We start from the raw sequence: 17,327 nt of genomic DNA, 5'->3' as shown, positions 1-17,327 counted from the left end.
GGCAGATGTGCCATGAACTGAGTCCAATTCATTTTTTATCTCATATGGAGTTAAACCCGTTAAATGAAAATGTTTGATTACCGCTCTGAACTCGTTTTTTTTTTCATTTTTCTTAACGAACAAGTTTTTTTTCAATTGGTTATAAAAACACGTAAACTCAGAAGATGTGGACTGTTACTGCACCATATATCTAGTCGGGAGTGGTGCTGACTGAAAACAGATGATTTGGAGCGATTCGCGCACCATCTGTTGGTCATTCTAAGGACTTATTGAACTACCCTCGTATTTTGAGAAAATTTCATAGAAAATTCATGATTATATGTTCTGTATATTCTACAAAAATATCTTGGTTACTGCAAAGAATATTGCAATTTTTCCAATTTTTTCATTACAGATTCAAGTCCTTGCAATTTGATCATGCATTTTTCACGATTTCTAATCATAAGCTGATATGATACAGTAAAAAATAGCTTTAAAATGAGCCCAAGGACAGTAAAGAATATTGAATATTAAGGAAGTTATTGAAAATTTAAGAAAACATTGAAATATACACTACTTTTGCAATATTTTCTTGATAAATAGACAAATAGGCTTCATCCTGGGCTCATTTTCTACAGAATTTGTATAGCATTTAATCCTTTGGAGAAAACATTTTTTAGCTTTGACATATTTAAAATAAAGATAATTTAATCAATCATCAAAAAAGAGGTAGACTTAAACATTTGAACGGTAGTGTAGTTCAGAGCTATATGATCATAAAGTAAAATAGATTTGCCTATTCCGCAGTTTTATGATAGGTATCAGGGCAATCCTGTTGAATTCATGTGGGATTTAGAACAAAACCTACAAATTAAACACCTAGAAAACATTGAATAGAAAAAAAAAATATATATATATATATATTAAATAAAAAATAATAAAAAATTCAATATCTAGACATTAATAGAATATTAAAAAAAAGGTGGTACGTTTGTTCAGTTATTCTACCAACTGATTTGGCAAGGTTATTATTTAGATTCACCGTTGATAGAATACGGGCGTAATTATGCAATAGTGAGACAACTTCCAAAGAAAATACAAAATGCTTTGGCCTCGGTCGTTCGTGAGAAAACCAATCAGATAATAAGAACACTGGCTTGGCTTTATGGGAAAAATAGAGAAAAGGAAAGAAACAATAATATAAACCGTAATTCAGGGTGGAACAGGGAAAGAAATAGACGATATGAGGGATTTGATACAGAAAAATGATATGAAAATGGAGACGGGTACAATGAAAGAGTAGATAACGATAGGACGATTTACGAAACTGAAACAAATCGCGAAATGTATGATCAAAACGGCAGAGGAGAATTTCCGATGAAAAGAGGTAACCGAAAAGTATACGATGATCAGAGCAGATACCACCTTAAACAAAAAGTTTTAGGACACGTCACCGTGTGGCGCTCTCGTTCAGCCGATTTCAATTCGTCTTCTTCAGCTTGATACCTTGATATTTGTTGATGTGACGCCGTATTGTGTACATCTATCTTTGTATGTGGTTTCGATTTTTCACCAAAAAAAATGTCATCAACTTTGCATCAACGCCATCGCTATTAGTGAGCATTTGGCTAAAAACGAAACGAAGCCCAAATAACAACCACCGAATTCACCTGATTTGCCTCCCTGCGACTTTTTCCTATTCGGTCGACTCAAGAAACCGCTCCGCGGAACGTGTTACAGCACCCGAGATGAAGTTATGGAAAAATCGAAAATGGCTCTGATGGCTATATCGCAAACCGATTGTAAAAAATGTTTTGAGGATTGGATCAAGCGCTGGAATAAGTACGTTGCAGTCGATGGGGAGTACTTTGAAGGGGACAATATCGATAATGATGAATAAACTTGTATTTTTTATTTTAAAAATAAAGTCCTAACACTTTTTTATTAAGGTGGTATACATATACCGGTCAGGGTAATAAACAGAATAAATTTAATGAACGAGGGCATAAGGTAGCTGCGATGAATAGTGATTTACAAAATAATGAGAATAACAGTGGTGACGAAGTAAATTCTGAAATTGAAGAAATGTTCGATAGGCATGATTTAAATTAAATTGCGACTGAAATAGAGGGTCAATTACATTTCGATGGATCGGTAATATTATAGAGGAACTAACTTTTGATTTAAACGGAGAAATATATGAGATAATAGACAAAGAATATACATTAATCAAATACAAATGTCCTTTGAAAAAAGCTAAATGTAAAAATTAGAAAATAGAACCGGTTATTGACAAAGGATCGATAGTAAATTGTATTTCTCAAGATTTAAATAGAACATTAGAGCAGAAAAAAGTTTTAGTTTGACCAGTTTCTAATACAACATTATATAGCGCGTTCGGTGTGAAGGCTTATACGATTAAAAAACAAATTTAGTTAAACTTGAAGATTGAAAAACAGGATATAGAATCTATTTTATTAGTGTTTTTCAAAGTAAATTTCGATATCATTTTAGTCATTAACTAGTGTGCAAACAATAAAGTGGATATAAAATATTGTAACCAGACAGTTATTATAAATAATGTAGTTTTCGCGGAACTGATTGTCAAGTTCACTATAAAATCGAAAGATAGGCTTAGAAAAACTCAAGAAACAATAAATGATCAATAAGAAACAAATCGGAAAATCCACCTTTTGCAAAAATGATGATATCGCGAAACAAGTTGAAATCGAATAGAAATATCACAGAATCAATTACGGAATACAAGATGTGATTCGGAACAAGAGAAGCACTTAACTTACACAAATAAATTAAATAACGAGGATCAAACGAGGAACAGAAATGTAAACTAAATTTTAGAAGTGGATCAAGAACAAGATTATGAAATACAATCGCACAAAAAAAATCGAATTTTTTAGTCCAAAATATCAGTCAACACAATTAAAAACGTAGATGATAATTCTCATCAAATAAAACCACTTTTCTCTATCGGGGTGAGGGATAAAAACGATAAAATATCTTCAAGGAAAAAATACGAGAAAATTCTAGAATCAGTCAATAAATTGACAAAGCTGTCAAATGACCAGAAAAAGAAATTACTATAAGTAATAAGAAAACATAAAGGAATTTTTTCAGACGAGCTGGGGTGTATAAAAGGTTGCGAACACGAGATTCGTTTAAAAAATTAAAAGTCGGTAATAAGAAGAAACTACCCAGTGCCAATAGAAAAAAGACCGAAGGTTATATGAAGCTAGAGAAGTTAGGGTTAAAAGACGGTAGAGCCTATCAATTTTTTAGAATCTCTTTCAGCATATAAACGGCTAGTAACGGTTTTGCACGGGCTCCAAATTCCGTCCTTGGAAATGACTGATTAGTTTTTGACTGTTCGTGTCGATGAAATCCTAATCACGTCAGAGTCATTTGAAGAACATCTTCAAAACTTAGATAAAATTTTCATAAGGCTAGCAGAAGCGGGACTAAATCTTAAATAAGTTGAGTTGGTGCCAGGACGAAATAAATGTCTAGGTTTTATTCTGACCCCAGAGTGCTTTAAGCCGGACCATGACAAAATTAATTCGATAACAGACGTACCGTCTCCAAAAAATCGAAAGCAATTGCAAACAATTTTTGGGATTAGTGGGTATTACAGCAGATTTGTGAAAAAAGACGCGAATTACGTCAAACCGTTTCTTGAGCTATTGACTTTAAAAAACAAATTTACCTGGAAAGATCATCATGAAATTGCGCTTAAGCAATTGAAGCGTAATTTTTTAGAATCTGGTGCACTATCTCATTTCATGCTGGATATACCATTTTGTCTTCAAACAGATGAGTCTAAAAAGGCATAAGTGCGATATTATTTCAGATCGATGATGACAGATGCGAAAGAATAATTGCTTTAGTGAGTAGTTGTCTTACGGGACACGAAATAAACTATACAATAACCGAGTTAGAATTGTTGGCGATTGTGTATGGTCTGGCCAAATGAAAAAATATCTTCTTGGGACAAAGTTCAAAATTGATACAGACCACATAGAACTCGCGTTTTTATTCAAATCTTAGTTTTATAATTCTAGACTAATGAGATAATCTAAGTTATTATGAATGTTCTCATTTAGAATTATTCACTGTAAAGGAGTGGATAGTGTTACCGTAGACTATTTAAGTAGGACCGTCAGGGTGAAAATGACGAAACAGATGAGACAATCTTTGCAATATCTGGATTAGATAATAAAGCAGAAATGGATAAAAAAGTAATAAATCATAGAAATAGAAATGCTAATCCATTATTCAGTTTAATTAAAAATTTGTCAAGCATTTAAAAAATAGGAAAGATACGTCAAAACTATATAAAGGTTTTTTAGATGGTAAAGTAATTGAGAATTATTGCTTTAGAAATAAAATAATTTACCTCAGAACTAAAAGTCTAATTGGACAGCGTGCGTTGATTGCAAACCGAGCTAAGAACGCGATAACTGACTTAATTCATGAAGACATCGGACATGAAGGCACACAAAAAATCGTTAAGAAAATTGAAAAAACCCTGTAGTGGAAAAGTCAAAAAAGGATGCGAAAAAGCGGATAAAAACGTGAGATTTATGTCAAAAAATAAAACACCTGGGTATAAAAATGGAAGGTGAATTTCAACCGATTATCCCGGAAAACCCGAACGCATTAATTGTAGTTGATTTTTACGGACTGCTTCCAACATCGAGGGCAGGGACTAAGCACATTTTTGTGGTTAAGGAATTTTCTCGAAATTGGCTACGCTCTATCCAATAAGAAATGGCAATAGTCGGTCATGTTTGGCAAAGTTGATCGGTTAATATTTAAAGAAGAATGGAAAACCGAAGCAAGTACTTTTGTTCCAGGGAACACAATTCACTTCGCAAAAATGGAAGAGTGCAATAAAGGAAGTCGGGTTCAAAATTTGTTTTTTTAGTATTCGTCATCCTGAATCTAATCTGGCAGAAAGAACCATGTGAGAGCTCGGTAGGTTTTTTTAGTGCCTATTGCTCTAACCGACACAAAAATTGGGTAAAATACTTTAAAAAGTAGAAAACTGTATAAACGTTGTCACTAATGATAGTACGGGAACAACACCTTATGAATTTTATTTCGGAAAGACCGCATAAGATAAAGTTTCTGAAATTTAAAAAATTAAAAATAAATTTGAAATTCCTCAGGAAATAAAACTGGTAAACGTGCGAGAGAGAATGAGGAAGAAAGCGGAATCAAGAACCAGACAACAGAGAAAAATCTCAAGAATTAATTTAGATTTAGATGACTTGGTTCTCCTGAAAATTCCAAATACATCAAGTGCAATAAAAGAGGAAATTCACAAGTTTCGATTGACTCGCCTCCACCTCGAGGGGGATTGGCAATAGTAATTACTGTTATTTTTAATATGTATAGTTTATATAAATAGAAGATAGAGATAAGTAAAATAAAAAGATAAAAATATTGATTCACAGGATGCATGATTTTTTAAGACTCTTTAAGATTTGGAAACAGTGTACTTCGGCACGACATCTAGAACTCAAAAGCCAACTGAACCTGAAAAAGGAGACGATCTTCTGGTTCGGGGTTATTTTGGCATTTTCTTTCAATGTTTCGTGAATGCCAAAAGGGGGATTATGTAATGATCACACATAAGGGGGCACAAAATTAACAACTTCTTAGCACGCCCCTGGATCAAGACATTTAGCGACCATCTTTGCTGAGTAGGACTGAAAATTCAGATTGATTGAGGAGCCCGGTGTGACCAGAGGCTATGGGTTTTGGTTCCTTAAAAGAATTTGAATTTCGAATTGAAGTTGATTTGTTTTGTGAAAGTGCGCCACGCACACGGCCACAAAAATGGATATCCACGGGGACGCCTGTAAATATCATTATTATTAAATTTACCTCCTGGATTTATGAAGGAAAGAAGAGACTGCTGCAGAAAAGGATTTGGAATAAGGATAGGCGACGTCAACCAGAATTCCAGAGGTATCTTGTGCCGAGAAAAGTTCGAAACTTATATTTGATTAAAACTGGGTGTTCTTTTTAGATGGTATGCTTTTTTAATTATTGTTGGTAGAGTTTTGCAAAAGATATATCAAAGGAGATAGTACATTAGAATTTACGCGGGATTTATGTTTGTTCCTAAATGCGATCGGATGTTAAGTATTGAAATGTATGTGAGAGATTTTGAGATATTATGATTTGTTGATAAATGTCACTCATAACAGAAAAAATCGCCTAAGTGAGATTTGATCGATTTTATGTGATGACAACTTTAATTAACCAGTACACGGAGTATTGAGTTTTCTTCGAGTATAAAAATGTTAACTTGCCGTTGATTTTCAATAAATTTTAATTATTGAGAATTTAATCTTTATTTGACCAAGTGTTCGCATTGCTCCCCGCACTCGAAAGCGAACAAAACATTTTAGACTGAAAGTTTAGAAAAGTCATCAGAAAATCATAAACTACGTTTGTGTACTTTATTTCAGTAGGAATTTCGCTACAAATCATTTTTAAAGAAATTAAGGATGGGACTATTTTTTGACATATTTTATTTGTACCTTGACATTTTTTGAACCTCCGAACTTTTTCACATTCTCGTCAGGGAATGTAAAAAATAATGTCTGTCTGTGTGAATGTTTTTTTTTACTTTGTTAGCACGATAACTTTTGAAAGAATTTACAGATTGGATTTTTTTTTTGGTACACTCTTTTGGTATCTGAAAATAAAGGCCAAGTTCGTTAGCTAGACATTTTGGATAAAAATTCAACAAATGAGCAAATTTTGAATATTTTCGAGACCACTTATTTTAAAGATTGAAAATTTTTGTGTACACAGATTCATAGTATTAAAAAAGATGAACAATTTATCTTAATGATTTTTTTTTTATAAAACCAAAATTTACCAGAGTTATAGTATTTACAAAATTCCAAAAAACACACGAAAATGAACATTTTAAGCCAAATAACGAACGATATGAAAAAAAGTCAAAAGAAGAAAAATGTTGATTTTTGAATTATCTTGAAAAATCAAAAATTTAGATTTTCACAGCGTAACAAAACAATGAAAAATCAAACATTAAATTTTTTCATTGAACTATGTATTATTGACGTCAAACACTAACCAGCTGTGTAACTAGACACTCCACCCTAAACGCTTTGAGAGACGGCTTTAGTGAATTATTAGAAAACGAAGCAATAGAGCACCACAACTGCGATATAGACCGTATGTATAACGTTTAAATCCCAAAAATAAAATGAGAAAATTTAGTTTTTGAAAAAACGGCACAAGAAAAACATAACAAATTTTTTAAAAAGAATGCACCTTTTTTTAAACGAAACAATGAAACTGCGTCTGTTTTAATATCAATGCGTGTTATGAATTGCATTAATAGACATTTATGAAAATAATATCCAATTTGAAGGACTAACTCTAGTGCGAGGCACGAGATACGTGATGAGAATTTGTTCGTTAAAGCTGAAGGAGTTTTAACAAAAGACAATTCAGTATCACCAAATTACTTTTGTCGATGCTTTGACCAGAGCTACAAAAAAATCTGTGCACAAGTGTGAGGAATATACAAAGACCGAGCGCGAAGCGCGAGATCAATACATAATCGAGCGCGAAGCGCGAGAACTAACAGTCGGCCTTAAGCTTCGAGAAATGCAAGAGCTGTTCATATACATTCTTTTACATCCCGCAGATATTTTAAATATAAAAAAGTTCTTACGTTCAACAAATTTTAAGGTCACGAAGAAAATATGTAAAAGAATGGTTATAGTTTTATATTTATCTGAAACTAATTTTTAGCGAAAAAATCAGTTGTTGGCCTTGATAAGTTATCTCTTACTCGATAAACGTATGAAAGAACTCTGGTCAAAACTGTAAAAGAGGAGAATCGTTCAAAAATACAAGGTCCTTTCTTTTCTATTGTAACTTGAATCGAGGTGCACTTTCTTTTACCATGTGCATCCTCGAGGTCTCGGTTTGTTGGGTTTGGCCAGTGGTTCGAGCCCTGTGATAAACATGCTGGTCCATGCCGCCAAAGATCAGAGTCCTTTAATTCCGCAGGGTCAATTCCTCTTGAGATGATATCAGCTGGATTCTCCGGAGATGAAATGTGATTCCAAACGCCCTCTTTTGTGAGTTCCTAAATTTGTTCTCGGCAAACAAATCATTTTCATTGGGGCTACCCTTGACTTTGCACACAAGAGATTTGCAGTGATTTCCCCATGTGCATTCATGCAACGTACATAAATTGATGCACCGTAAGCCTTTTCTGAGGTGTCACAAAACTCATGGAGTTCTATTGTGATAGGGTTTTCACACAAAATTCGTCTTGAAATACTGATTTCATTTAAATGATTGAGTCTCATTTTAAAATCCACCCATTCAGTGTGCATTCGTTGGGATAAAGATTGATTCCAATCCAATTTAATTCCCAAAGTCCTCGAAGAATGACCTTTGCTCGTATAGTCGCGGGACCGATGAGCCCGAGCGGATCGAAGATCTGAGAAATGAGTGACAAAATTGTTCGTTTTGTCACTGTATGATGTTCAGGGATCTTTACAGAGTATTTAAGTTGATCTGACTGAATATTCCATGACAGACCTAGAGTTTTCGGATCCTTATCTCCTTGAATCGCTCGGATTCCATCCAATGAGCCATCTGTAGCAAACACGCGTTCGGAATTTGACGCCCATTTTCTCAGTGAGAAGCCAGCTGGTTCCACAATCGACGAAAGTTCATCCTTGAGTAGTTGCGTTTCGTCGAGCGAGTCTGCACCTGTCAAATGATCATCCACATAGAAATCAGAGATGCTTGCTTTACTCGCGTTTGGATGTTGTTCTTTTTTATCCTCTCCAAGTTGTCGCAGGCAACGTCTAGCCAAATAAGGAGCTGCTGCAGTTCCATATGTGACCGTATTCAGCTCGTAGATCTTAATAGGCTGAGTGCTATCCGACCGCCACATGATTCGCTGCGTCTTCCGTTGCTCTTCGTCTACGTAAATGCGACGGTACATTTTCTCAATTTCTGCTGAAAGTATAATTTTGTGTTTTCTAAATCGCAGCACAATTGAAAATAAATCATCCTGAACCGTGGGTCCAACGTGCTGAACCTCATTTAGTGATATTCCAGAGGACATTTTCGAAGATCCATCGAAAACCACACAAATCTTAGTAGTCGTGCTATCGGGTTTCATCACCGCGTGATGAGGAAGATAATATATTAGAGGATCAGAATTAATTTGATCTGAGGCCACCTCAACCATGTCATCCGAGGCTTCGCATTCTTTCATAAATTTCAGGTATCCGTTCTTGAGTTGTGCATCCTTTTCTAACTTGTGTTCCATTGCACTTAATCGCCTTTTGCGATCTCGAAAGAATTTCCGAGATTTATAACTTTGTCGCAATAAGGAATATTGAGAATAAATCGTCGGTCGCTAGCGCGTTTTGTTGCTGCGATAAAGTGCTGCTCATAAACATTTTCTGTATCGAGATCCTTTGCGCCTTTATTAGAGGAGACCTGATCTAATTTCCAAAGTTTTTCAATTTGTCGATGTAACTGCTGGTTGGTGACAACGTGATGACAAGACGTTTTGCATTTTCTCATATTTTTCACAGCTATAAGATTTCCTGCTAGTACCCACTCTAGCACGGTCTTCTGAAGCACTAAACCTTCTCGAAGTAATCTAATCTGTCCTATACATAACAATTCCCAAAACAGCCCAGCTCCGATTAGCAGATCAACCCGCGTATTCTTAATTGTTGGATTAGCAAGTTGAATACGAGGAGGAATCTGGACGTTTTCTAAATCCTTTGGCGAGACAGGCATATATTGACTGATACGTGATGTGACCAAGCATTGCAGTGAAGTCTCATAATGTCCAAACTTAGACCTTATGAGTACACACGTCCTTTTTAATAAGATTGAGCCCTATCTGTTCTACTCTTGAAATTGTCGTAGCAATCGCAGAAATAGGTAATTCTAGCCTACGGCACAAATCCTCAGTAATTAAATTCGGTTGTGATCCCGTATCAAGTAAAACCCTACATTCATGAACATTTCTTTACGATCGCGAATCTGCACAATTTCAGTTGATTGCACAACATACGGATCTTCATCGTGATCAAAATTTTGATCTTGGTCGAGTTTTTTAGGCTGAGATGTCCATTCCATGTGCAGTAAGGTGTGGTGTCCTTTTGCACATTTTCTACACGATCCTGATTGGCAGTTCCTATTTCCATGGCCAGAATACAGACAGTTAAAACATAAATGCAATTTTCTAACCGCGTTCACTCTTTCTGGGATGGAAATATTTTCATAAATTGCGTCAGGTCTTGTACACATCGCACACGCCATTTTTCTGTGGCTACATGAGACGTAAGATTACCACTAGACTTTTTATGGTTTAGTGCATTCGATTTAACTTGAGAGTTTGTGGGTAAACTTTGCTTTTTTATTTGAGATCGGTGCAAAAATTTACTTTGATCTTTGAAACTTTTAAAATCCTTGAATTTTGGTATTTTCCTACACTTTGCTTGTTTTCTTTCCCATTCGCGTTTAGTATTTGTGTCTAATTTTTCGCTCATTAAAAACAGTAATAAGGTGTCCCACTCGTCGGTAGGTTGATTTAATGCCTTTAACGCGCGCAAATTATTGTTCATGTCGTCCACAATTTGTCGCAATTCGGTGAGCGATTCCCTAGCTACTGTCTTGAGTTTACAAAGTGCTCGAACATGATTATGTATAAGTGCTTTCGAATTTTCGTATCGGTCCGTTAACGATTTCCATGCAATATTATAGTTTACACCTGAAATTCCTAAGGACTGATTTACTCGAGCTGCATCTCCAGAAAGTGCTTGATTCAAATAATGGAATTTATCAGTATTTGGAATGTCTCTATCGTGAACTATTGCCTTAAACGAATCGCGGAATTTTATCCAATTTCCGAGAGATCCGTTGAAGCTTGGCAATGACATTCTTGGTAACTGGTAGCTCGCATCACCAGAACTTGCAATTTGAGAATGCAATTCGCGACTCGAACTTGATTATATCCGTTCCATACTTTGTGCATTTGTGAGACGACGCGTTTTAATTTTTAAATGTTCCCGAGCTAACGCAACTAATTCACATTATCGACTCTCAAATTCGATGCGTTCCTTTTCTTCTCGTTCTTGAGACTCTACATATTCATTCTTAGGATCGAACTCTATGTGCGTCTTAACTCCGTCGAATGCATTATACTGCAGTTCTAACATTTGTAATTGTACCTTAAGTACACCTACGTTATCACTGCTCTTATCAGGGCCATTCCAAAAGGTTGCAAAGCGAATCACCTTGCTCTTTATCACGGACCGTTCGCTTTTTAATTGATCAAGGGACTTGATAGACATTTTGTGAGAATATAAGACTTTTAAGGAATGAAAATTTAGTGTTGAAGACTCACCGTTTTTTGCGTACTGTAGATCTGTTTCTAATTGTTGGCTGTGTCAGAGTCCTAGACACTTCTGTTTGTCTCAACTAAAGTTGAAAGACAGCGACAGCTACAGCTACAGTTGTTTCTTGTAGAATTCAGGCTCGTTCCGTGGTAAATGCACTTTTCACCAATTCACGCTTCAATGTTCATTCAAATTTATATTCAATTCTGAGTTCAAAATTGAAAACCATAACGTTCAAAGTTTAAGAGAATAGATATTTCAATTTTACAGTCCAAATTAAATGGAAATTTTCACCACTATTCAAATGATATAAATCACAGCGAATTAGAGTATCAAAGTCTTGACACTATTATACGTCACACACAAATCGCTGCACACGTAACATCTTTTGATTACCAAGTCCGTGGTTATAAGAAAGTTCACGATAATCATAACTCAATTTTTTCACTGATTTTAACTGAATTCGGCTTCGAAGGACCAATGTTTGCACGGGTGAAGGTGCTTTATTACAAATTGTATCATTCGCTTAATTTTCTTTATTCAATTTCCGTTGCAGACTAAATTATAAATGAGTGCTTAAAATAAAATATTCTAATGCGCGAAATAACGTATAAGTGCAACCCGATCTTAGTCTCGTTAAAGATGGTTGTTGACTGACGAATTCGTATCTGAGCAGTACTGGCGACGCATGTGTGCAGATTCCAATGTTGCCAGAAAAGTAGAAGTTAAGGACATTTCAAATTTGTAAATTATGAGAAAACTATGTCTATGTCTTATAAATGAGCATACCATCATAACCATAAACACAAAATTTCAGTAGTTTGTAGAAAATATTTTCAAGGAGCAGATGTACAATATTGAGGTAGAGAAATACAGCCTACAAATTCAAGCTTCCTTTGAAATGGAAATATGAGTCACTTTGTCGAACAACAAGAAAAGTTCTTAAGTTAAAAAAAATTAAGCGAAATGATAAATTGAGGTGGGTAATATATGTATTTGAATATTAAATAATTAATAATTAAATTTATGAATACATTATTTTATAAAATTTAACAAATAAAAAATACGCTCGCCCAATTAAAAGGCCATTAAAAATAATACAGTCACTGACTACTAAGATTTTAATATTTAACTCTAAAGAATTTAGTAATATTTCATCTAGTGATGTGAAAATATGATTTATTTTTAGAAGTTCATTCTCGCGCTTCGCTGTCGATAATATACTGATCTCGCGCTTCGCCCTGGATTGCATGTTTACGTCGCGATATGCGCTTGGTTTCTGTACCTCTCCCATATTTGTAGAAAGACCTTTTAAATTAAAGGTCAAAGCATTGATAACTGTAATTTGATGATTTTGAATTCTCTTTTTTCAAGGCTCTTTTGGCTTTAAGGAACACATTCTCATCGCGTATCGCGTTCCTCGCACTCGATTTTGTCCAAAATGTGCATATTATATGTATTTCTATACCTTGATCTGGTACTGCTCAGCTATCCTGAAAAATTTATAATTGCATATCATCTCTATAAAAAAAAATCGTTATCAAACATTTCATTGCAACTTATGTAGTTTTTTCATCAAATTAATTTGCTTACTTTCAAGGTTATTTTTTACGATTTAAACCAAAAATACGCATCCTGGCGTAAAAGCGGTTCGAAGCAAATTTGTAGATACTGTTGACAAATTTCTAACTCTTCTTTGGAAGAGAAACTTTTGTTTATGCATTATTTGCATACCTTGCGTCTTTTTGTTCAAAAGTTTAACTTCTTTATTTTTAATTTTGCTTTTACGAATAGATCAAATCTACGTGTTATATCAAAAAATCGTTTATAACAAACTTTTTGATTCCTTTTAAGTGCATAATTTTGTTCTGTTCATAGTTCTTTGTATCTTGCATAGTTTAACTGCAAAATGGAATTTTTTTTTTCCTTATTTTTTGTGCGGTGAAAATATGAATTTTCATGTTTTCAAGAAAATTTAAAAAGTTGGTACGATAATCTTGTAGGGCTTTGAAAAAACAAAGTTTCATTTGTCCTGATTTTTTTTCGTATCGTGCGTTTTTTGGCTTTATATTTTAATTTTTATTTGTGCAAAAAAGTGTATGTGTGTCACATTTTCTAAAAAATTAATTACAAAACTGCGTAATCATTTTTCTGTGGATATAAAATTTTATGCCAAATATGTGGACTTGGATTGTCACTGCACGGAGAAAAATCAAAAAATAATTTTCATGAAGAGTGCTCTATTACATTACAGATTATTAAGGTACTAGTGGCTATTGATCGAGTACAGGTACCCTTTATAAACTGTTCAGTTCTGATTACTAGATCACATAATTCCTGTATACATAAATAACTGTTTAATAGAATAATAAAATTGAATGTGATATAGATCTTACTTTTATTCATTTCAATAAAGTACATTTTGTAAAAGGCACCTTATTTAGTAAACCCTCGTTAAAATATATTACTACTTATAAATAAGCTTAGAGTCGAAATACGATACGTCGTGCGATATCAAATATTCGAGGCACATAGAGACGCTCGTAATAGCAAAAAACGTTGAGTCCGCGGGCCTTCTGGGATTCTGTACCTGAAAGCTACCACCAATATCATGCATGCGCAATAGGTCTGCATTATCGCCGACATTTCACAAGTTCGTTCTATTCCCGACTGCACCTGTAAACATCGTATTTTTGTTTCCATTAGTGTGATTTGTATTTTGTATTATAATCAAATTCAAAACTAAAATCTTTAATCCTTAATTTCTATTAAAAGCCACTTTTACTAATTTTATAACAGTTAGGGTGCGATACCTGCACAATAAATCTTTATTTTCCCGGAACAGAATAAGTTTTTTCTATAAACTCTTCTTTATTCGTATTCATCATTCTCATATTTCGAGAGCAAGTTTTCGTTATGTTTTGAAATTAAAGAATAAACTTTCAGTCAATGTTTGAAAACGATTTTCAGAACCCACGAAATTTGAACCGCCAAATTCTTGAATGATTTACTTGCAATTGGTTAAATTTTTCTTGTCAAACTCATTTTCTTACAATTGAGCACAATAATGTATTATACGTTATTTTTGGTTGAAACTGAAGATTGCACTTTTAACCGCTATCATCAACCGAGCTTCCACAATTTATTTTTCGGATCATACTTGTAATTTTTTGGCCTCCATTTAAAAATACGAATGCTCCAATAAATTGTTTGTATTAGCTGCTTTTGTTTTTAGTGTCAGATTTGTACTAAATAAGATTATTAAAACTGTAATAATTTGATTTTTTTTTTAAGCTAGAAAATTAAATTTAAATTTGAATACTTTTTACTTATAATACATCCGAAAGTAATAAATCATCCATTTAGTTTTCGAGCTTTACAATATGAACATCTATTACAAATTAAATGAATATTTAAATTAAACATATAAATTTTAAAATTTAAATTAATTAAATTGAAATATTTTCATGGAACATTTGTAAATCCACCTGTCCACATAAAATGTGTAAAACGAAAAAATAGAACAAAAATATATTCCTCTTTTAGCCATAGCTTATAAGCGTGAAATCTTGGTAGAGCTTTTTTCAACAAAATTTAAGCGATACATTAGCGTCATTAGTTAGAGCGTCTGATATAGACTTAGGTTTTAGGTTGTTCAGGTAGGGTTCGAATCCCGAGCGGGTGCGATCTATCATAGCGTTTGAGCGTTCGATTATGTTTGTAAGTGACCGTACAAGCAATAACATAATTTAGAAAATAAATTCAGTACCGTTATTATAAGTAAAACATTTTTTTATGCTAATTTATCATTATATTACATTATCTATTTCGAGCTGCATTAATGGAATATCTAACGACGATTCTACAACGCGTATTTTACATTATGAAAAGTAAGAGGAATCTCTGTTTACTTTTCTTACTTTCCTTATAATTCGATCTTCTTTTCGTTTCTGTACTCTACCTCCGATTCTCCACGCGTTCTTACACTGAGTACCTAACGGTCGAACCTCTCGTTACTCTAGCGACAAGCGTTTAGGCTGAACCATTTAATTCCTATTCTTCATATTTGTATATCAACCTTTCTGAGACGACCCAACGTGAAAATGAATTTCTTTACTTTTCTTAGACTGAGTCACCTATTTCTAAGAAAAATTTGCAAAAAGCGTTGGGCTGAACGGGCACCCTTGTCTCAACCCCCTATCCATCCAAAATCCTTCAGAGATTCCCTCCCCTCCTCTCACCCTATCTTTCGTCTCCTTATATACCTCCCTTACCTTCTCGATCAGGCGCCTCGTCACTCCCCTCTCCTCCATTGCCTCCCACAACCTCACCCTATCTACTGACGAGAACGCGCTCTTTAGATCTACAAAAAACGCGTGCACTTTGGCACCCTCTTTGGTTAATTCTCTATCCGCCACGTGTTGCAAGACGTAAAAATTGTCGATAATGCTCCTTCTCTCTCTAAAGCCCGCCTGCGTCTCCAGCAATATTCTTTTCCCCTCAACATCCTTTCGCAGCCTATCTGCTAACACCATTGCGTATATTTTCTACGCAGTATTCATGTGCGTAATTCCTCTATAATTTTCCTGCCTCTCCCTAACCCCTTTCTTATACAGTGGTACGATCAACCCCTCTCTCCACCCTCTTGGGAATCCCTCCCCCTCCAAACTTTTTTCACTACCCCCTTCAACCTCTGCCTTACCTCTTGTGTGCCAAACAGCCACGCTTCGTTCTCTACCCCGTCAATCCCTGCTGCCTTCGATTTTTTCAACTTCCCTTTCTGCTTCTCTATCTCCTTGTCGTTCAGCTCCTCTTCATCTAACTCTGTTTCTTCTAATCCCCTCATCTCTTTTTCGAGTATCTGCCCCTGAAATGAATCCTTAAAAAATTTTCTCCATTCGTCGCTCCCTATCTTCTCACTTATCCCCACCCTACGTTTCCTAAACCTATTAATTATCTTCCACACGTCCCCTTCTGCCTTAACACTTCTCAACTCCTCTTCCAGCTCTTTTTCTTTTTCCTGATCTTTCTTCTTACACATCGCCCTAAACTCCTTCCTGATTTCTACGTACTCCTCCCTTTTCGCGGTTCCTTCCTTCTACTTCCTGTACTTCTTCTTCACCTTTCTCTTCATCATTTCACATTCCCTATCCCACCACGGATTTACCATTCCTTTCTTCTTTTTCCTAAATAGCTTCTTTTGCACACAACCTTTCACTTTCTCTTGTAGATCCTCCCATTTCTCGTCACCGGACTACCCCTTAAAGCTTACGTTGCCCAATTACTCCTGATACTTCTCTATCGCCTCTCTCGTCCATGAAATCCTCTCCGCTAACGACCCTTCTTCCCCAGCCTACGTTTCGCCAGCCTCCCCCTGTATCCACAAACTCAAGGGCTGATAATCTGATTCCACCCTTTCCTCCACTGCGAATTTCTCTATCTCCTCAAACCCTTGCATATTCATAATCACGTAGTCTATCACAGATACACCTCTCTTACTCACATACGTGTATTCTCCCTCTTCGTCCCCTTTAATCATACCATTCGCCACCGCCCACCCTCTATCCTCCATCCAGTCAATTAGAATCTCACCCTCTTTATTTATTATTTTATACTTCGATTTTCTTTCAAAGCCCTCCCCTTTCTGGTACAGGCCCCCTTCCTGCCCAATTCTCGCATTAAAGTCTTCCCCCATTACCACTATACCCTCATATCTCTCCCCTAGTAAGTTTTCTACCCTTTCTTTAATCCATTCCATTCCATCCTTATTGTGCACAGTCACAAACTTATACATCACCCCTTCTATCTTTACAGCCCTCATTTGCACGCCCTCCCCCTCTCGCTCTCTATGAACTTCTTCCTCTAATCCATCCCTAACCCCTGTTATAATTCCTCCAC

General features: G+C 35.2%; 1 protein-coding gene across 1 annotated transcript in view; it reads right to left on the bottom strand.

Annotated features, from left to right (window-relative positions):
* LOC117170369 (testis-specific serine/threonine-protein kinase 4-like) overlaps nt 1–17,327 on the bottom strand; it is a 75,425-nt gene that overhangs the window by 37,590 nt on the left and 20,508 nt on the right. Inside the window, exon 2 of the mRNA XM_033357124.1 lies at nt 14,020–14,105. Within this exon, the coding sequence (XP_033213015.1) occupies nt 14,020–14,105 (86 nt within the window). The remainder of the gene's footprint in view (nt 1–14,019; nt 14,106–17,327) is intronic.

The sequence above is a fragment of the Belonocnema kinseyi genome, chromosome 3 (genome assembly GCF_010883055.1).
Source record: "Belonocnema kinseyi isolate 2016_QV_RU_SX_M_011 chromosome 3, B_treatae_v1, whole genome shotgun sequence".
Taxonomy (NCBI): domain Eukaryota; kingdom Metazoa; phylum Arthropoda; class Insecta; order Hymenoptera; family Cynipidae; genus Belonocnema; species Belonocnema kinseyi.
This window is presented reverse-complemented; position numbering and strand designations above follow the sequence as displayed.